The 21,746-nt window shown below is 39.2% G+C and overlaps 2 protein-coding genes across 5 annotated transcripts in view; both read left to right on the plus strand.

Moving 5' to 3' along the window:
• Window positions 1–7,399, plus strand: part of LOC120559244 — a 138,716-nt gene extending 131,317 nt beyond the window's left edge. Inside the window, exons 13-18 of the mRNA XM_039800838.1 lie at window positions 1,603–1,815; window positions 3,651–3,911; window positions 4,383–4,464; window positions 5,112–5,160; window positions 6,936–7,123; window positions 7,270–7,399. Of these exons, the coding sequence (XP_039656772.1) occupies window positions 1,603–1,815; window positions 3,651–3,911; window positions 4,383–4,464; window positions 5,112–5,160; window positions 6,936–7,123; window positions 7,270–7,336 (860 nt within the window). The 3' untranslated portion in view covers window positions 7,337–7,399. The remainder of the gene's footprint in view (window positions 1–1,602; window positions 1,816–3,650; window positions 3,912–4,382; window positions 4,465–5,111; window positions 5,161–6,935; window positions 7,124–7,269) is intronic.
• A 5,532-nt stretch (window positions 7,400–12,931) lies between these two features.
• Window positions 12,932–21,656, plus strand: LOC120559619 (B-cell receptor CD22-like). 4 transcript variants are annotated; one of them, XM_039801475.1, is made up of 10 exons: window positions 12,932–13,110; window positions 16,259–16,633; window positions 16,755–16,994; window positions 17,759–18,016; window positions 18,225–18,485; window positions 18,584–18,844; window positions 19,732–19,822; window positions 19,943–20,026; window positions 20,740–20,927; window positions 21,101–21,656. In XM_039801475.1, the coding sequence occupies exons 1-10, from the start codon at window positions 12,984–12,986 to the stop codon at window positions 21,199–21,201; spliced, it is 1,986 nt and encodes a 661-aa protein (XP_039657409.1). In that variant the 5' UTR covers window positions 12,932–12,983; the 3' UTR covers window positions 21,202–21,656. The 4 variants fall into 4 exon arrangements, with proteins under 4 accessions (XP_039657409.1, XP_039657418.1, XP_039657436.1 ...); XM_039801484.1 differs by having other exon boundaries at window positions 19,943–20,003; XM_039801502.1 differs by having other exon boundaries at window positions 18,225–18,336; window positions 18,696–18,844.
• The last annotated feature ends 90 nt before the right edge of the window (window positions 21,657–21,746 follow it).

A 21,746-nucleotide genomic window follows, 5' to 3' on the forward strand; every position in this document is an offset into this window, starting at 1 on the left:
TTGTAGTACTGATTGTTAAGTGAAGTTATTAATTCATTGTGCTTCCTGATGTGCTCTGTGTTACAGTGGTACAGAGTCAGGATGACTGGGGAGTGACTTACACCCCTACTCAGATCTGTGCCTTCAAGGGATCAACAGTGAACATACGCTGCAGCTACACATACCCATCCACAGTAAATGGCCCTGTTACCAAAGTTGAGAAAAGATTCTGGTTTACTGAATTAGGTAATGGTGAAACCGTGGATCTGACAACAGACTCAGAATATTCAGGTCGTGTGCAGTATCACTGTGAAAACAAGGACTGCACTCTGAGAATCTCAGACGTGAGAGAGAGAGACTCAGCTGTGTACAAGTTCAGGTTCACAACAAACCATTTAACAGGGAAATATATTGGTTCACCTGGAGTCACTCTGTCTGTTACAGGTAACATTTTTATCTAAAATATTTAATAAATTACTTTCAAGTGTTCAATATCTTATGAAAGTGTATGTGTTGGTGGGTTCAGTCTAAAATGAAGACTTCTGTTCATTATTATTATTATTATTATTATTAGTAGTAGTAGCAGTAGTAGTAGTAGTAGTAGTAGTAGTAGTAGTAGTAGTAGTATCCTTATTGTTATTATTCAGGTCTCCAGGTGCAGGTGAGCGAGTCTCCTAACAGGACATATCTGAAGTGTCAGAGCAGTTGTCCTCTACCTGGTCATCCTTCCTACATCTGGTACAAGAATGGACAGAACATTCAGGGACAAACATCTGATTCTTATTCAGCCTCCTTTTATCCTGCAGACATATTTTCCTGTGCTGTAAGAGGACATGAGGACTTCCCCTCTCCTTCAGTGTGTGAGTTTACTTACAGTCTTCCTCTGACATAACACCATCTAGTGGAGCCTTTAACCTTTTGTTCTGTACCTTAACTGCATGTAACTCTGTGATATTTGGTGAGATAATTGTGCAGAAGTGAATGAAAACCAAATCACTAATCAATGATCTCTTATTTCCTGACATCACTGTAAATTAAAGCTGTAAAATAAGAGCTCACACTGGAAATTTGTCCTTAGACTTTTGTCTTTATATGACATTTTTCATTGTTAAAATGTGTTATTTAGTAATCTTGACCTTTTAATTTAAAAATTAAAACACTTAACTGGTCCAGGTTTTAACTAAAATGTTTTTCTTCTGGTCCATCCAAAAACATGAGTGAAAAGAATGAAGTCAGATGTTCATAAGTCCTGAATATTTACAAATTATTAGCGTTAGAAGATCTGTCCGATCAAGTTTCTTTGTGGAAGTGATGATGTAAGAAAATGTCACAGGAGGAAAAATCATTTCTGACACATTCTCATTATTTAAAGGTCCAATGTGTTGGAATTTCTGCCATCTAGCATTGAGATCATATATCGCAATCAACTCTCTGGCACCACGCAGTTCAAAGTACATATTACAGCTACTGTAGCCTTCACGCTTCAAAAGCCGGTCTCTTGCTCTTTTCAAAATCCTTTTTCTAATGTGTGTTCAACATCTTATGAAAGTTACCTGCGTCCGTGTGTTTTTATACATGTGTGTTCAGTCTTAAATGAAGACTTTTCCTTATTCACATATTCAGGTCTCCAGGTGCAGGTGAGCAAGTCTTCTAACCAGACAAAGCTGAAATGTCAGAGCAGTTGTCCTCTACCTGGTCATCCTTCCTACATCTGGTACAAGAATGGACAGAACATTCAGGGACAAACAGCTGATTCTTATTCAGCCTACTTGGATCCTGCAGACCGCTATTCCTGTGCTGTAAGAGGACATGAGGACTTCCCCTCTCCTTCAGTGTGTGAGTTTACTTACAGTCTTCCTCTGACATAACACCATCTAGTGGAGCCTTTAACCTTTTGTACTGTACCATAACTGCATGTGAAGTCCAATGTTTCCTGAAAGTCCTGAATAATAACGAGTGATTAGTGTTAGAAGATCTGTCTGATCAAGTTTTATTGTGGAAATGATGATGGTTGACATCATGGAGGAACATTTACCCAGCAGAGGTCCTCAGTAGACATGACAGTGTCCAAAGACACTAAACCACAATCATTTCCTTGTTTACTACCCTATATCAGCAAGTGCCAGTATCCATGGTAATAGTGGTTTAAGTTGTGGTTTCTGAGTTTTATGTAAGTTCCACAACCCACTCTGTGTTTCTATGAACTAGTGTGGATTTAAATATGTTCCACTATGAAAACATACTCATCTTTAAATGAAATGTTTTCTCCTCCAGATACTTCATTTAAAATCTTTCTCATACCAGTCACACAATAAACTAGACAAGACAGCAATAAAAAAAGATAAAACAGATGGAAAAAAAGAAAATGAAAAAAATCAAGAAAAGCACACATACACACACAAATGTAAAGTAGAGTCTCAGGGCCCTATCTTGCAATCAGCGCAATTGACTTTGTACACCTACGCATGTATCATTCCTATTTTGTACCCGAGGCACAGCAGACTTTTCCCTCCACAGACGCACGTCGGTAAATTAGGGAATGTATTTGCGCTCCCGGGGGTGGTTCAGCGTAAAGAGGAGGTGTGTTCCGGCGCAAACGTTCCCTGGTGCTATTTTGCAGTTTCAGAAAACAATTCCACCACAGACCAGGAAAAATCTGGTCTAAAGTCAGTGGTGCGTTATTCAGATGCTATTTTAGCATATAATGTAGCGTGTGCACAACGTGCATACACTTCTCTCTTCTAAACGGACACAGCAGTTCCCATTTTTCTTCGCGAACCAGTGTCTTTACTTTCTGAGCTCACAATATGGTGCTCTCTGTTCAACAAAGGGTTTGAAAACCCATTGAATTGCCATTCATTTAACCTTTTTCTTTGAACAGAGAGCGCCATCTAGTGAGCTCAGAAAGTAAAGACACTGGTTCGCGAAGCTTCATTTGACCATCACTAATTATTAGACTAGGCATGGTTGCAGCTAAAAAAATAATATTACTCAATTGGAAGTCTCCACTGTCCCCATGTTTCAGGAGGTGGCTCAATGAAATGCAAACAGAGTGTAAATGGAACAGATTCGTAAAAAATGTTTTTCATATTGCTTAATGAGACCTAAATGTCGAAGTTTCAAACGTATCAAAGTATCAAATGTGAAACGCAAGTAGCTTTGTGGGCGGATCTCGGGCGCTGTTGCTATTTTACCGGCGGGATAAATGAGTCTTGCGCCCGACGCAAATCTAAAATGGGTTGGTCTGAAGTAGCTAGGTGTGGTTTGGCCGTAACGTGCAATAAACCAATCAGAGCGTTTTCAAAGCCATACCTTTTCAGTGGTTGAAAGTAGCCATACTCTGACGACCGAATTCCCCAAATTATCTGCGCCGACTGAACAGTAGGCTGACTGAGGCGCCCTTGTTCAGGGAATCACAGATAGGCTGTTGACTTTAGGCTACAACTGAGCTGAACCTGTCCTCATTTATCCTATTCCATTGCTAAAATCAGGTTTGCAAAAGTAATAAGGTTTGAGCACTAGCCTAAACGATTTCACAGAATCACAATGATAAGGACTTTATTTTCAGGGGTGCTGAGATGATTTTTTACGGGTGCTTCAGCACCCCTAAAAATAGCCTATAGTTACACTTTAACTGAAATGTTAAATGTGTTCTATGTTTTCTCCTCCAGATGGTCCAAAGCTTCCCTCTGTGTCAGTGAGTCCCTCTGCTGAGATAGTGGAGGGCAGTTCAGTGAATCTGACATGTAGCAGTGATGCTAACCCAGCAGCTAACTACACCTGGTACAAGGAGAATGAAGACTCACCAAAAGCATCAGGACAGATCTTCACCATCACTGACTTCAGAGCTGAACACAGTGGGAATTATTACTGTGTAGCCCAGAACAGAATAGGACGTCAGAACTCCACCTTACATCTGATTGTTGTAGCAGGTCAGTTTTTACATTCAGCTGCAACTACAAACATACATGCTTGTATGTCTTTAGTTAGGGCAGGACACTGTTATCCTTAGTGATATTGTTAATAGGGGAAAAAGAACTTTGGGAAGCATCTTAACCTTAAAGTCACATCCTCTGAAAAAGAGGCGGGAGATACAAGTGTGTTCCAGTTATTTGGGAGTCAGACTGCTCTGCCTCCCTAGAAACTCTGATACCAAGAGCCAATAAAGACAACTGTCCAGATTCCATCTTCAGTTTGAAAGAGTGGTCACGTTTTCATGCATCATTACATTTTTCTTCCACTCACAACTTCATCAGCTCATAAAACCATAATTACATTTTGTAAACTAAATTGATGTAATATGGGCACATGCATCATTTTGTCATATCCCTCAATGGAACCAATGAGCTTATGTTATAACACCCTGATTAACTGTCTGTTTTCTTTTGATCACCATATCTCAGGAACAAGGCCGTTAAGAGCTGCTGGACCAATCAGTGTTGTTCTCCTGGCTGTCCTATCCCTCTCTGTCTTCCTGTGGATCAGGTGAGCAGTTCTGTTTCACTGAATCATTGTTAATTAAAGCTATAGGCCGCAATTATTTCATATTAATGAACGTCTGTTACATTCAAGCCATTGCCAAATGAGTTGACACAAAGCTAATTAAGCCTACCAGCTCCACACAACTCTCTCTGTATTTCTCAGCATGGCTACGTTTACAAAATGGTGTAGTCCGGCTACATTCCCTCGCAGCAGCTCGAGTGATGTGTTTTACGTCACCGCTTAGACAGGAAACATCAGTGTTCAGCTTTGGAGAGGAAGAGGAGTGCTGCAACAGGTGAAGGCACGGCTGAAAACCTGAAGAAGAGCCCACAAAATGTTTCAGTCAGTGATTGTACTGCTAAGAAAAGACCTGCACGTTTAGCAGAAGGACTACAATCACACGGACCGACCACGTTACAAGATAATTACCTCTTCTAAAATGTCCATGTTTTTTTAAATCCTCTGTGTCCTCCTCGGTTTGAGGGATAAACGCTACTAGCAACTGTGTGGAGGAGAGGTGGGGGTGGCGCGCGATAACCGAAGTCTTGCGTCATGTGGATGAGCCGACGCACTTTAGCTTTAAATCACTAAAAGTCAGTTTGTCAGAACTAAAACATTCCATCATTTGTTTTTTTAATTCTCCTGACCAGAAAGAGGAGGGCTTCCAGGGACTCGTCTGGACCAGACAACAGGGAACAGGTGAGAATAGTTACGTATATTATTCTAGTATCAAAGAAAACCCATTCCATTAAAACTGCTGAGTCACTTACTGTCTTTAAGGACTTCTAGAAACCAAATCTGACTGACAAGGATCTTATGCTGCTCTTTTTATCTCTTTTCAAAGAAGTTCATTTCTATCACACTCAGAGATGGGAAGTAACGAAGTACAAATACTTCGTTACTGTACTTAAGTAGATTTTTCGGATATTTCTACTTTACTTTACTATTTTTTTTTTTTGTGGCGACTTTTTACTTTTACTCCTTAAATTTTAACACGAATATCGGTACTTTCTACTCCTTACATTTTAAAAATTGGCTCGTTACTTTAGTTTTGTACAAAGAGGTTGTAATGTCGGAGAATAGCGCGGACACGCGCCTCACACCGCGAGCGGGCGCGTGCGCGCACACAGAAAAAAAGTGAGAAAAAAGAAAGAGAGACTGCTGTCCGGAGGATAATCAGTTGAGATGGTGTGTGTGCGTCCTTGAGAACTGTAAGTCGTATAACTTATGTTGTCAGTTCATTTAAGCCTGTTGTTGTATTGGTCTATAGTTCCTGCAGTTAAAGTAGGTTAGCTAGTGATTTAGTTGTTTGTGTTCTTCACCTGTTAGCTAGGTTTCACGTTGCTACACGCAACGTCATTCTCAAGCATAAAAAGAGAGAAGTTGTCCGTGTTTTACAGACACATCTGGGGGGATGGGGGGGGGCGAAGTTTGAAACCAGCATCAGCTTTAAATACGGTCCTAATCTAGTCCTCACTAGCAAGTTTCAAATAATTTCACTGGAGTTACCGTTATTATTTTTCACGTGATCAATACCGAATTCAATCTAATTGGATGGGAATATACTGTAGGCTACGTTGCATGTAACGCACCACTACAAGACGACTCGACAGATTCGGCCGCATTCTGCATTCATTTGCGGCAAATAATTGCAACATGATGGTGGTAACGTTAGCACTAGTAGTATGGACGGCGACATGATTGAAAATGAAGAAAACAGAGATCCCAGAGATTAGGCAGACAAGCAGCAAGACATTCCCAATCATCCCTGGCCTTATCTGAGAGAGATGTTTGAGATAGGCTAGAAGGCATCAAGTATGACTCCTGGCCATTGTGCTGTGTAACTCTAAAAGTATGGGGAACTTCTTAATTAATCTATGTTTAGTAATTCATATTGTATCCTTTATTTTCTTTCTATATTTGAGCACACACACATGCATGTCGATTCCTTTAAATGTTAAGGGGACGATTAAAAAAGAGAAACTGGATCATTGAATTCATATCTTGCTACTCACATCTCATATCTTGTAACGTGTGTGGTCCAGGTAGCTTTGCATAAAAAGTGGTTGTCATTCGCAAGGCTACTTTTACTTTTATACTTTAAGTACATTTCAAAGCCTGTACTTTGTTACTTTTACTTAAGTAAAGAAGTTAAATCAGTACTTCTACTTTTACCAGAGTATTTTTTAACACAAGTATCTGTACTTCTACTTAAGTACAGGAAGTGAGTACTTTTGCCATCTCTGATCACACTCTCTTTGATTCTCCTCTTGTCTTGGATGTGACTATATTCCTGGTAGTGTTCTTACTATTTGTCCCTTCCTTGTGTATTCCTAAGTAATAGCAACATGTTGGTAAAGCAGGGATATTAATTCCATCTGTCCTGGTTGCAATCCTCTGCTGAATGCACTATTCAAATGAAAAACCTACTCCTGTAAAATGTGATAATTAAAAAAGTAATTGTGTCCCTGCAGTGTGTACCTGATCCGAGTGAGCCAGAGGAGCAGGTTGACCTTCAGTACGCCACCATCCACGTCTCCAACAGCCAGGCAGATCCTCTGTACTCCAACATCAGAGCTGCTCAGCCCCTCAGACACAGGGAGCAACAGGAAGCCGTTGAGTACGCTGCCGTCAGCTTCAACAGTGGCAGTACTGCCCCGAGGTGAGCAGCTCCTCACACAGGAACATTATCCTCGCTACAAATCACACTACTTTGAATGTAATACATTGCTTTTACGTTCCTATTACAGTATGATGAGGATTATATTATTTCATATCTTCAGAATCACCTTTTTTTCTTCTTCTCAGAACCAGAGGTCGGGACACTGGAGAGGATCCAGCTGCTTTGTACAGCACAGTCAACTACACCAGATGAACACAACAGGCATTGCATTTATAGTCTGATATTTCTGATATCTTTTTTCCCCAAAAAAAATATTTAAATTAATCAGGTAACCATTGATTTTTATATATTTTATTTTCATGATGGCCCAAATGTACAAAGAGACAATTATAAATCTTATAGAAACTTAAATGTATTACTTAAACATAAACCAGTGTTCAGCTATTTTACTCTGTATGAGTCAAGTTGAGTTAAGTATTTCATGATTTATTTTGTTAAATTGTATATATACACACTATGATTCAGTATGATTCAGTATGATTCACAATATTCAGTGACCTTTTCTGTGCGGTTTGAATTAGTCCCTAACTGGTCTTCCTCCCAAACGTCCCCGTGCAGACGCTAAAACATACCTGAAGTAGTTGTTAATGCAACAAGGGATGTGATCCCCAACTGGCTTCCCACCTGCAAACACTGGAAGTTGTTTTTGTTGGAAAGCACGGTCAAGCCAACAATGGCAATGTTTTTTATTTCTTTTTAAATTTCCTTTTTTGATGGATATATTTGATGGTGACTGTAGAGAAAAAGTCAGAAAATGTGAGGAGAAAGTTATAACATGCAACAAAGGTTGCTGGCTGGAATAATACCTTTGACGTTGTGATTAACTGATTGGCGTCTTAATCATTAGGCCTTTAAACATTTTCTGACATGCAAATTAGCACCAAAAACAAATGACAGCAGAGGTCAATCATAAAGAGAAGACTTGGGTAGAAGGTTTCAGTCTTTAACAACGACTCTTCAAACTCCACTGACTATATTGCATCACCGTTGTCAGTGGCTTCAAATCTTTTTGTAATCATTGGTATGTTTTTATGAAAGTCTTTTAAATGTAAATACACCAACTTCCTATTCATTTTAAACCAGTGTGCATGATGGGATCACAGAGAGGCAGTGCAGACCTCAAAGTTTAAACTGTGACCTGGAAGGGCTGGAAGATTTTTACCAGGGGACACATTTCCCCTGAGAAGTAGATTCTAAATGACTGTAAAGTTACAACTTCTTATTTTGCTGCTTTGCTATTGTAGAGAACATGTGTTTCATGTGTAGTTTCCAGCTGTTGCAACTAGATATAAGTATAGAGTTATATTTTACTATTTTACTGATAACAGACCATTTCTGTTTTCCTTCCAAGTGGATTTCTGTATAAACAATACTGTTTATCTTTAGCATGTAATTCTTCTTCTCTCTTTTTTAACCAGTTCAATCACAACTAGACTTATTGTGAGTCAAATATCAATTATCAGTATTATTGTACTTATTTTGTGAATGATTTCCTCTGCCTCACCTGCTCATTACAATCATCTATATTGCTGTCTTATTATTACATTAACAATTGTGTGTACTTTTAACACAATGTACTGCATGTAGACTTTTGTACTTGTACTATATTGTTTTTTGTCTAGTATAAATAAAAATAAAAATAAATTAATAGTTAGTAAACATTTTGTTTTGCCCTCTTATGATGAGTCAGTATTTGTCCAGTACAACAGTGTTGGGAAAGTTCACTTCCTACATGAACTAGTTCATAGTTCTTTCTTTCCATATGTTGCTGCGAGCTATTATTTTTTCAAAAGTATTGCCACAGCCCATATAGAACCACAGACAGCAATTATTTTATCAGTTTAAACACTGAAACTATGCGTCAGATTTCATCTTCATATCCGATCAGTTCAATGTGCTGTTTCAGGTTTGCTGTGGATGTGACTGAAGTGTGGATTTTCTTTTTAAAAGCCGGCGGGCAAAGTTTGCACAGAAATGTCAGATTTTTCGCATCCTCACCGACCTCGTCATAAAACTCGTTTAAATGATCATACGACGCCTCCACGCTGCTTTTTGTTTTGATGACACATGTGGCGGTGCGACACTGGTGGCTGGTGTTGCCAGATTGGGTGTTTTTTCCTCTACATATGAAGGCCTGTTTACGGTGTGTTTTAGCCGTGTTTTTGCCTGGAAGGCTCTATAGAAATCTGGCACCCTATTGAACGAAGGTAAACTGAGAGAGCGTGCCGTTCACAGACACCAGAATGAACGAGTTCACAGTAACGTTCATCAGGCAGTAATACAGTAGCTAAGTTCAGTTCACGTTCGCCCAAAATATGAACGAGTTCATGAACTATCGTTCAATGAACGTGTTCAGGCACAACACTGCAGTACAATCTCTTAAATGGCTCATGCGATGGGGGTTTGTAGTCTTTTTGTGCTTGTTTTTAAGCCTTTGACATCCCATTTGTTTTCTGTTCTGATTAAACCAATTAGTTTTAGAATAGAATGCCTTTTATTGTCATTATACACATGGACAACGAGATTGAAAGCAACTCCTTTCCAGTGTCAACATGAAATAAGTAGTGCAAAGAAAAAAAAAGAATTAAGGGGGTGGGGGGTAAGGTGCACAGTTCTGAGAGCTATATACATATATAAAAATATAAAGATAGATATGGTTTCATGTACAGTGTGAAATGCAGTGTGAAGTAATGATATTGCACAGTAATGAAATTGTACAGAATTGTAAATATTATCAAAAAGTATTAAATATTAAATATTGCACAGTAGATGGGTAGAAGAGAGTCCAGGGGTTGGGGCTAAGACTGTGAAGTCAGTCCATGTGTGAGTTCAAAGTGGTCATGGCTTTTGGGAAGAAACTGTTCTTGAATCTGTTAGTTATTGTTGTGATGCAGCTGTAGCGCCTCCCTGAGGGCAGCAGGTCAAACAGATCACAGGCGGGGGGGGGAGCTGTCCTCGGTGATGTTTTCTGCTCTGCTGAGGCAACCAGAGGTGTAAATGTCCATCAGGGAGGGAAGAGGGCAGCCGATGAGCTTTCTGTGCTGCCTTTACTACTCTCTGTAGCCTCTCCCTGTCTACCACCGTACAGAGTAGACAACAATCTTAGAGTTTCCTCTGAAGACCCATTCAGAAATCTGCTGAGAGCATTTTTAGTAAGAAACAAGAGAACTTTAAGCTAAGAGAAGGGGTGGGGTTGACCCCATTGCTATGGATGTTCCTATGAAGTTCCTAACAGATAAATAAAGTTCTTTGGCAGAGGTCTGTGCTCTCAGTGTCCTTCTAGTGTCCTGTGTTTTTATCCCATTTTAAATGTAGGACATCTCTGCACACAGTTTATCCAACTGATCCACCTAAACAAGCCAAAGTCATTAAAAGTACATTTTTCTTATCAACATCATTATATCACTATTGTGTGTCTTCACCAATCCCTACCAGTTTGATTGTTTATATGTGTTACATGTTCATGTTTAGTTAACACTAACATGCATGTGAGTTTGTCACACCTCAGTGTTCTGCATTTCTCTGCAAAGAGAAGCAACCTGACCGCAGAGGGAACAACTGATTCTTAGAAGAGACAAACCAAGAAAATAATATTGATTTCCATCCCCTCTGCTCTTCCTCCTGTTCAGTAAAACTGCCTCGTGGTTCACAGGTCAAATACATTCCTGTTCTGTCACCTGCGGAAAGGCTTTAAAATGAACTTTTTTGTCATTCAGCCAAATGGCTATTGAATGTTAAAAATTTCTTCAGCCAGTCAATAGATTATGTTTTTTTTTTGGGCTGGTGACTAAAGCAAATCTACCAGCTACTTGCATATTGTACCAGCATTGTGCTGGTGGATGTTGCTATTGTTGAACCCTGCCTGCAGACTGTGTGACATCCTGAATCAGTGCACATAGAGATGAACTGTCTGTCTGTTTTTCTCTTCTCTTTATGAATGCTCTTTATATTTGTTTTGTTTACAATTGTGGAAACTCAGCAGACGCTATCAGTTTTGTTTGTTGTTGTGTTAATTGGACAGTGTCATTTAATTTTGTGCTTTTGTCTCTGTTTACATGCTGTAAACAGAGAATATTGTGGCTTTTATTCATAACTGTTCCCTCCTCACTCTGTGAAAACATATTACTGTTTAATCTGTTCTATAGACGACCCTGGTTGTTTTTTTAAAGGAATACTGGTCAGTAAAGGCATCACTTAGGCTACCGTCTCAACTTCTCTTAATTGATCACACATCTGAGCCCAACCCTGCTAGTTCCTTCTGTACTCTCTGACTTCAGTGTTCTGCTTTTCTTTTTAGTTTTCACACTTACCTCAGCATCAACCTGACCTCAGAGTGAACAGAGAGTAAAACTAACCAAGAAATGTACAGACTCATACTTACTATTATCCCTAATAATGTATTATGTATATTAATATACATCAGTTCTTCAACTTTTAACATATTTAACTTTTACTTTGTGTTTAGACTTCTCTTTGTCTGTTCATTCTGGTTTAATTTTGAAATAACTTGAAAAAAAGTTATTGTTAAGCCGCAATTCCTCCATCTTATTCCTCAGGGAGCGAACATTGCTAAAGAGACGGCGAAGGCGTTGTTGAATGCCGCCCCTTCTCCCTTGTTTCCGCGGCCGCTTGCCTCCGCACTGTCCTAGCAGCTCCTCCGGAACATGATCTAACCCGCCTGGTTCTGGAGCAGCTTTTCCTCCTCAAGGACAACAGCCAGTCCCTGCCCGGCAACGTCTCATCATTACCTCCAGTAAGTCTGGTGTCATCGTATTACAAGCATACGCAAAAGGTGGATGTAATTAGCAGCAGCAGCTACACTCCGGTGAGCGATTCTCTTTTCCTATAGTGAAATTCTCTTCCTTGTTCACTTCAGTTCTTTCAAACCAAGCAGACCACCAGCATTAGAAGCACTTCAGCACCCTTGACGTAGACTTTTGACAGACTTGACGAACTTAAAACTTAAAAATTGACGATTATTTTTACAAATTGACTTAAGACTACCACAGACGCCAGTTCTCTCATGCCCGTGTCGCCAGCAGTGCTGCGCCACCAGAAGTGGCGGTAGGCTACTGTAATAGGGAGGTAGGCTAGTGTAGGGCTGAGGCTGGATCTGTGTTCTACAGAGTTGTAAAAGAGTGAATGAGAGACCAAGGATGCTTCACCACAGCTGCAGTCCTGCCTACAGATTTCTTTTTTCTTTATTTTCTTGCACAATTCTCTTATATAACTTAGTACCCTGGTGCCGACAAGTTGCTGTTCATGCTAGTATTTAAATACACTATAAGAGTTTTTACTTCCCGTATTAGTCTGTCTCTGTACCGCTGTAAGATGTGGATAAACCCCCTGAGATCAATCAAGTCTGATCTTATCTTATATTCACTGGTTTCATACATTAGTTCCCTCAACTGGAAATATTTTAGATCTCAAGAGGTTAAACTATACAGGGTTTACGCTACTTTCCTCTTTGAATGTGAGTTATACCACTTTTTGTTCCAACTTTGTGTCTGCCTTTCACCAGTATTTTAATACCCTGTGCCTTAACTGTGCCCACACTAAAAAAGGTCTCTCTTGTGTTAGTGGTGTTCTTATTTGCCACAAAGCTACGCTTCCTTAAATAGATTGTATTAGGAAGTTCATAGTTTGCATAAACAAGTTACTTCTTTGTTTTTTCCACTTAACTTCTCTGGCTCATCATACATGTAAATGATGTAAAGAGGAAGGAAGTTGGGTGTATTTTAAACAACTTGACTTCTGTCTTCTGCTGTTACATGACATAGAGTCTTATTAAGACAACTCGCTTTCACATTAAGTTTCTAATGTGACTGGCTTGATACATATGTACGTTATTTACCTGCAGGCATGTTTTATTATTTCTGAACTTACACACAGAGAAATGAGAGGAGCAGCTTGGAGTTTAACTGCAGCAGCGAGTGGATTGGTCGTCCTTCTCCTCACTGTACCAGGTACTGTGTTTTTACATCTATGTTAGGATTTTTACACAAGTCAACATTTAAATTCAGTAAATACAGTCATTCTCAGGTCACCATGTTCATAGATCTGACCTGTAAAGGGATGCAGTGTTTAAACTTAAAACTGTGGACACTTCCTGTTCCGGCAGCATGACATGAACACGTCTTAGTCGCTCCGTCCTCTGATAAAGTTTGTACTTTTGACCATTCCTTTAATCAAAATTACACAATGTCCTGAATTGCCAGTTTTTAAACATTTTGCAATTCTAAACGCTTAATGTCGGGGAAAGACCATAATTTGAGGAGCAATTCTGCGATGCATTCAGTCAAGGATCGCTCACCGTGATTATAAGAGATGTTATTCCAGAGGAGATTGGTTTGGCATTTTAATTAAAATTGCAGCCGATAAAGCAATCACTAGACTCTTTACAAGAAGTTATAAAGGACACATCCTCCAAACTGCGGGAGGTAGAGGAAGCAGTTACAGATAATGACCATCGGCTGACTGAAATGGAGAAGAAATATGCCAATCTACACGTAGAAAACATCTCATTGAGAGAAAAGATCCAACAAATCGAAGACCACAGCCCTAAATTTAATGTTCGTCAGAAGGAGGACAACCGACTGCCTTCATGAACAACTTTCTGAAGGAAATGTTTGGTGCGGACAAACTTGGGCCGCAGCTATGTGTGAATATTGCGCGAGATGGGCTATTCTTATCTGTAAAAATATACCTATCTCCCTGGAAGAAGTTAAATCAGACCCATGTGGTAGATATATATTTGTTAGAGGTTTTTTAGCCCATGAAGAGGTTATTCTATTGAATTCATATAGTCCTAATTATGATGATCCCAAATGTATTAATAATCTTTACATTATGTTACTCCAGTATGATATTCCAATATTTTGGGGTGGAGATTTTAATTGTGTACTGGATGCAAAAATGGATAGATCATCTCAAAATAAATATGTATTATCTAATATGTCAAGAGCTTTGGTAAATAATACACGAAATGTAGGACTCTATGAAGCATGGACAACGCTTCACCCAGAGGAGAAAGCGTTCTCTTTCTTCTCCCATGTGCATGATTCATATTCACGATTAGATTTTTTATTTATCCCAGCTGATTATCTTTCGAAAATTATAAACTGCTCTTACTATGCTAGGATTCTTTCAGACCACTCTTCTTTGATTTGTGAAAAAGAATTTGGAAAGCTAGCATCACCTTTCAAGTCATGGAGATTTAATACTCTTAAAAGAGGAATTCACGTCGTATATGAATGCATATTGGGAAACGTTCATTGAAGTACATCAAAATAGCTCAGAGTGTCCATTGATAATATGGGACATGCTTAAGGCCTACATAAGAGAGTGTGTGATAGCCTTTTCATCATCATTGAAAAAGAAAACAAAAAATTAGTTGAAATGCATTGAAAACGATATAATTAATCTGGAGAGGCAACACTATGTAAGTAATGGATCTAATATGTTATTGCTGATAGATGAACTTAAGTTGAAGTATAATTATGTTAATACTCATGCATGTGAATTAGTATTCATAAAATCCAAATTTCCAGCTGATTGGACGAACGCGTCACATGGGTTTGTTTTCTCCGGATATTGAGAGCCAGACTGTCATGGCGGCCGTTCAGAATACGATCTCATATTGTACTAAAATAGTTTACTGAAACGTGTTTCTGAAAACATTTTAAGCGAGAAATAGGCCATGCAGTTGATGAATCTGTCTTCATTTCAGATCAACAAAGGTCAGTTTAGAAGATTTTCGTCAGATTTTGAGAGACTAGTCACCTCATTCCGCTCGCCATTTCCGGGTGAGTCCCGACTGCCCTGCCGCCGACTGAACATGGGCTCTTTGGAGATGAACTGTGCCTCGCCTGTAAAGTGGACGAGAGCAGGCGACAGCAGCCGGGGGCGGTGACAAAAATCTGCTCTCAAGTCGGACAGTTTCTAGCCGTTTCCAGCAGCCTTCAGCAGGACTAAGCCAAATTGTTGCTGCTGTTGTTCTGAAAGATATTAAACATTCTGAACTTAACAGAACCTTTCCTTGTTTGTTTTTTTCTTCATATTTGCAACGTTAAGTGATTTAGCATTTAAATATCCATTATTACAAGCTTCAGTCCCAATTTAAAAAAGCGATTAATCGCGATTAATTACAGCAAATTGTGCAATTAATTAGTTAATTTTTTTTAATCGATTGACAGCCCTACTATATACATCTACTTCACAGTGTGACCTGGGCAGATGCAGATCTTTTTTTGGAGAACACGTTATTACCTACCTTAGCACAAGAAGATAGATTATTATTAGATGGGGATGTGTCTTTAGAGGAGCTGTAAACTGCCATGGTCACACTTGTTTTTATATGCTTGCTCTGTAAAGCACTTTGGTCTGTTTAGCGGCTGTTTAAATGTACTATATAAATAAATGAACTTGAACTTGAACTTGAACTAAAAGTAGTAAAGCTCCGGGTTTGGATGGACTGCAAATTGAGTTTCATACATGGCTCCCATGCATTTCCTGAGAATCTCACACATCATTCTCTGTTATTTAGTTAATGTCTGAGTTTTTTATTAGGCTAAATGTGGTATTTTTTATTTTTAACTACTTAAACTGTTTTCTAGCTGCTCACATAAGGTAGTTCTGTGTGAAAAATATATACTCCTTGTATTTTCTCATTCTGTTGCCACAATTTGGAAAGGCACAAACGCGAATGATTTCTTTTCCACAGTAGATCAACACACGTTATTCTTACTCCAAGCTTCTTCCCTTATGAACACCTCTGATCTTCACTCTTCACACACTACGCTCTGATCTGCACACTACTGTTTACCATTTCCTGCAACAACTGAATTCCCACGGGACTTCAGCACGAGACTAGAGCTAGCCTTCTGTAACGCTATTACTGTGCAAGCCACAGGCATCATTTGGACCGTCTTTAAAATCTTTAAAAATTAAATGTATACCTGCAGCCGGTTGGTTCTCCATGGCAAATGGTTTGACACCACTGGAAGGAGTTTTGGAAAGTAGTTTAGTTCAGTTCAGTTCTGGGGAAAAAAGATGCATAAAAAAATAATCTGTTCTCTGATGTTATGAATCTTTTTTGTTTTCTTCTTCTTACAGTGATACAGAGTCAGAATGGCTGGGGAGTGACTTACACCTCTACTCAGATCTGTGCCTTAAAGGGATCAACAGTGGAAATACGCTGCAGCTACAGATACCCATCCACCAATGGTGATGGAGTTAAGGAAGCATTTTGGTTTACAAAAGAGAGTAATAATGTTTATGTGGATCTGAAAATGGACCTGGAGTATTCAGATCGTGTGCAGTTTGACTGTAAAAAAAAAGGTGTGCAGTATCACTCTGAAAACAAGGACTGCACTCTGAGAATCTCAGACCTGAGACAGAGCGACTCAGCTGTGTACAAGTTCAGGTTCAGAACAGACGATTCAACAGGGAAATATACTGGTTTACCTGGAGTCACTCTGTTGGTAGCAGGTAACATTTTCACTTAAAGTCAGTTAAGTTTTAAATTTTTAATATAAAAAAGAAACCTTGTTTATGCATATGTTGACACTTTATAAAATTCTAAATTAACATTTCTGTTGGTTAATCACAGATCCACAGCTCCAGGTACATGTGAGGAGATCAACAGTCAGATCCCACCAACAGCCTACCTGGACAGAACTGACATGTCATAACAAGTGTCAGCTGCCTGATCATTATTCCTACATCTGGTACAAGAACGGCCAGAAATTTGGAGATAAAAAAGTTTACTTTCATCTAGACCTATTTAATCCTGCAGACAACTATTCGTGTGCTGTATCAAAATATGAGATGTTCCCCTCTCCTTCAGTGTGTGAGTTTACTTCTCTTTGTTCCATTGTAATCATTTGGCCAATGAGTTTACCTAAATAGTCGAGAACAAGTCAAATTCAGCTTTTACCTCTCTCACATTTTAGTTCCTCTTCAGAAACATTTATTCCGACCAAATTGTGATGTCAATCATTAAGCTTCATTCACTTTCCAAGCCTTTTTGTTTTCATTTTAAAGCACTAACATTAAGATTCATTTTCATTTTTTATTTAAACAGGGACAATGCACAAGTTACCATTAACCTTGTATAAGAACAAGGAGAGATGCATTGTGCCAGGTTATAGCACAAGTGCTATTTTCCGCCCGTAGTCACTTAACAGATCATTAATACAATAAAAATAAAAACAAAAATAAAAATTGTGAAATACAAGACATTAAAATACAAATTTACAACCACAGTCACACCTAATGTACATTTAAAGCACTCACACAACCCAAATAAAGTTATTAAAAGAAAACTATGAAAAGGAAAAATTGATATTATTTACTAATATATAGTAACTGCTATAAAGAGTTTTATTGGAGTGAAGTGCAGAAAACAACATACATAATGAGTGTTAAAAATCATGACCAGTTAAGTTTGAGCTCCAGTATCAGCACTCTGGACAGCTGCAATAATCAAACATTGAAATTATTTAGAAAATATTCCATTGTACTTTCCTTATTTCTTCCTGGATGAATCATTATCTTGAGAATATTAATTACTACAAAATAAAATGGATATTTGATAACCTCTTTATTTTTCAGATGTAAAGCTTCCCTCCGTATCAGTGAGTCCTTCTGGTGATTTAATGGAGGGAAGTTCAGTAAATGTGACTTGTAGCAGTGATGCTAACCCAGCAGCTAACTACAGCTGGTACAAGAATAATCTAGTTTCCGAACGCCTCAGTGAAGGACCACAGCTCATCTTCAGCTCCATCCAGTCCTCTGACTCTGGACAGTATTACTGTACAGCTGAGAACATGCTGGGGAGGACATCAGCAAACATCTCTATTAATGTCAAATGTGAGTAAAATACATCTGTCACATCCTTTGCTCTTTATTAAAGGGGCACACTACTGATTACACATGAAGTATAGTTTAGGAAGACATTTTTAACAAGAAGCCTGCGTTACAAGCTGTGCTGTGGGGTTCGAAGGAGTGGGTTTTTAAGAGGCAAGGATGTCTAAATATTGATGCTATTGATCAATTTATAATCTATGTTCATATACAGATGGTCCAAAGCGTGCCTCTGTGTCAGTGAGTCCCCCTGCTGAGATAGTGGATGGCAGTTCAGTGACTCTGACCTGTAGCAGTGATGCTAACCCAGCAGCTAACTACACCTGGTACAAGGAGAACCAAACACTGCTTCAAGGACCGGAAAGAAATTACTATTTCACCTCCATCAGCTCTGAGGACAGAGGCAACTACCACTGCAAGTCTGAGAATCAATATGGACTGATTTACTCCTCATCTCTATCTATAGATGTGCAGTGTAAGTCACTTTTTTTAATGATTCAAGAGTCCTACCTAATCATGCATGATAATATTAATGGAATATGTCTCCATACATATTGTTTACTTGCTTACCAGATGGTCCAAAGCTTCCCTCTGTGTCAGTGAGTCCCTCTGCTGAGATAGTGGAGGGCAGTTCAGTGAATCTGACCTGTAGCAGTGATGCTAACCCAGCAGCTAACTACACCTGGTACAAGGAGAATGAAGACTCACCAAAAGCATCAGGACAGATCTTCACCATCACTGACATCAGAGCTGAACACAGTGGGAATTATTACTGTGAAGCGCAGAACAGAAGAGGACGTCAGAACTCCACCTTACATCTGACTGTTGTAGCAGGTAAGGTTTTATTTTTTATTTACCTCTGAGTTGAATGACTGTGACTATGGTGTGTATTGGCAGCTGATGACTAAATCTGAAAAGATAATCATTAAAAATAGATTGCTTGAATCTCAGAAAATGGCATTATTAAAAAGTGGTCAGATGGGGCAAGAAACAAGAGGCAGGGTTTAACCAAGCCTCCAGAGAAAACAGAAGCGGACACCACAATAATTACTCATCAGACTGATTTCCTGGTTTCACTTTGACCCACCGTACTTGCTGAATTTGAACAGTTGTCCTGTTACACAACCTGTTGTCTGACTGATGTTGCCCTGTCAGGAGTGATGTCCATGTGTGTTCCCAGATTTCTGCAATTAACATGCTCAGTCTAATGTCACCATGACGCGTTATTATGGATCCCACGTAACTTCTAGGCAAGTCCTGCCCTACGAAGCAGCTCGATTGGTTGGGGGATAGGACCTGAACAAATCGGGTTATGTTACCTTGTGTAAGCATGGACGCCTGGCCAATAGTTGTGTGTGAATGCTATTGAAGGGCGGGTCTTGCCTAGAAGTTGCGTGGGTTCCATAATAAAGCCACCATGACCCATAAAAACAAAGGCCAGAACTACAAAAATAACACCCAAGTCGTGATGAACTGGATATTTTACTTTAAAAAGACCTGCATGTTTATTAAGTTAGGGGCTTTGTCAGCGAAAAATGCAGGCTATGAGAGCATGCACATCAACTAGCACACATTTTTGTTCATATGGGTGAAGTTAAGAAGAGCTTTGTGGAAAAGGGCTTGGTCAGGTGGAATGTAGATCAGAGTAACTGAGCTTTGCACTGCCACATTTTAATGAAACTCCCATTTGTTGTCACCTCTCCTGCTACCCTTTATCACAGTTTTCCCAGAAACATGGAAATCTGTCATCATTGGAACAATCCCTGCTGTTTTCCTGGTTGTCGTGTGGCTCTCTATCTTCCTACTCATAAGGTGAGTGGATCTGTTTTTACTAAAGCAGTGTAAATGAAATACCTGAAAATCTATTTTGTTCGCAGTCATTTTGGCAACTAAATTATAAATTCCTTGATTTTAATGAATTATCCTCACCAGAAAAAAGAGAACCTCCAAGCAATTACCCGAGCCTGGAGATGGATCAGACAACAGGGAACAGGTGAGCAAGGAGAACAATTCAGTGTAAGTTCCTGTGAAGCTCTGGTTCCTCAGTCATTCAATATCATAAAGTTCTACTTGACTCCATGTGGCTTTTAAGCCAACCTTCTTCACAGAAATGAATCCTTCTTGAATCTTGGTAACCAATCAAAAACAACAAATGACCGTGCCCTAAGATGTGTCAGGTGGGAGGCGTTGCGTCACTACGTTCTTGCATCCTCTACTGCAAGTCGAGCACATAGTCAGCAGGTCTTGGTACCTCGGGATACAGATCATGTAGTTCTGCTGGCTCTATCATGGAGTGTGAAACATCCTTTGCAAGGGTCAACCCCTCCAAGTCTGTGGCCATGGTAGTCTTCTGGCAAATGGTGGATTGCCCCCAGTGGTCGAGATGCCTCCTTGATGTTTCCCTGAAAATGTTTTCTGTATACAGAAATTATTATATATATCAACTGTTTGAGACCCTCCAGCAGCAGACGCTGGTGGGATTACATACCACACCTGGCTCAGAAAAGGCCTTAAGATTTAGCAGGAGCAAGTCTTGACTATCTTGCTTAGCCTGCTGCCACCATGACTCAGACAAGGATAAGTTAAGGACAATGGATGGATTTATTGATCAAGAAGATGTACTACAACTTATTAACTATTATTATATATTATATTAACTATTATATCTTCTATAACTGTATGTGTAAAATGTGAAAGCAAATTTGTCTTTGTACTGTCTACCCAATCAGTCAGAGGAGCGGGATGAACTTCACTACGCCAGTATCCACTTCTCCACGAACCAGACAGACCCTGTATACTCCAACATCAGACCAGCTGGACTCCGCAAACATGAGGGGCAAGAAGAAGAAGAAGAAGAAGACAACGACAAAGTGGAGTATGCTGCTGTCAAATTTAACAGTGCCAGTACTCCGCCGAGGTAAGAAGCTCTTCTCACAGAACATTCTTCTCACTAAAATCTCAAAATGACATGCATTTAGTAGGTATTTATTGTCAACAGGTTGTTGCATTTGCGTACATTTTAACTCACACAGTTCTTGTATTTGTAATAGATTGTACTATATCACCCCCTGTTTATGTTTTTCCTCTCAGAACCAGAGGTCAGGAAACAGGGGAGGATCCAGATGCATGCTACAGTACAGTCAACAAAACTGCTGAATTTAACAGAAAACTCTAGTATTTCCTTTTTCTGATTTCAAGCCATGCTAGCAGCCTCCACTTTGTTCCAGGCTAAAATGGCTCAACAACTACTCGATCTATTGCCATACACTTTCGTTCTGACATTCATGATCATCAGAGGATGACTCATTCTGACTTTGGTTATTCCCTGACTTTAACTCCAACTGCAAAGCATGGCAATATATATACAATTTATTTTCTGTGTTATGTAAATATACATATGTAGGAAATTGTAAAGACCGTGTTAAATATGATATAAATACTTTATGATGTAAACATAGTAGCTATTCATGGTGATTATTATATAGTAGTGGAAAAGGGGGTAGGGTTGAATAAACTTTTGCTTCTTCCTATTCCTTTTTCCGGACATGTTTAATTAATATTCTGTTTTGTTTCTGTTTTGTTCTTTTAGTTTTTATTATTTAAATTTTTTTTTTACATGTTCGAAATAAAGCATTCATCCATTCAACTCCAAAGCAGGGCAACATTTTTGTTTTATGTGACATGTCTTGTGCAGTATTGGATGGATTGTGATAAGAGTTGCTACAAACTTAGCTCA

Source organism: Perca fluviatilis, chromosome 1 (assembly GCF_010015445.1).
Source record: "Perca fluviatilis chromosome 1, GENO_Pfluv_1.0, whole genome shotgun sequence".
In the NCBI taxonomy this organism is placed as follows: Eukaryota; Metazoa; Chordata; class Actinopteri; order Perciformes; family Percidae; genus Perca; species Perca fluviatilis.

What these genes read in the sequence shown, in the direction of transcription:
- LOC120559619 (XM_039801475.1), top strand. Translation starts at nt 12,984, where the DNA reads ATGTACGTTATTTACCTGCAGGCATGTTTTATTATTTCTGAACTTACA. An exon ending in CCTTCTCCTCACTGTACCAG is followed by an intron (nt 13,111 to 16,258) that starts GTACTGTGTTTT and finishes TTCTTCTTACAG; the next exon opens with TGATACAGAGTCAGAATGGC. An exon ending in ACATCTGACTGTTGTAGCAG is followed by an intron (nt 18,845 to 19,731) that starts GTAAGGTTTTAT and finishes CCTTTATCACAG; the next exon opens with TTTTCCCAGAAACATGGAAA.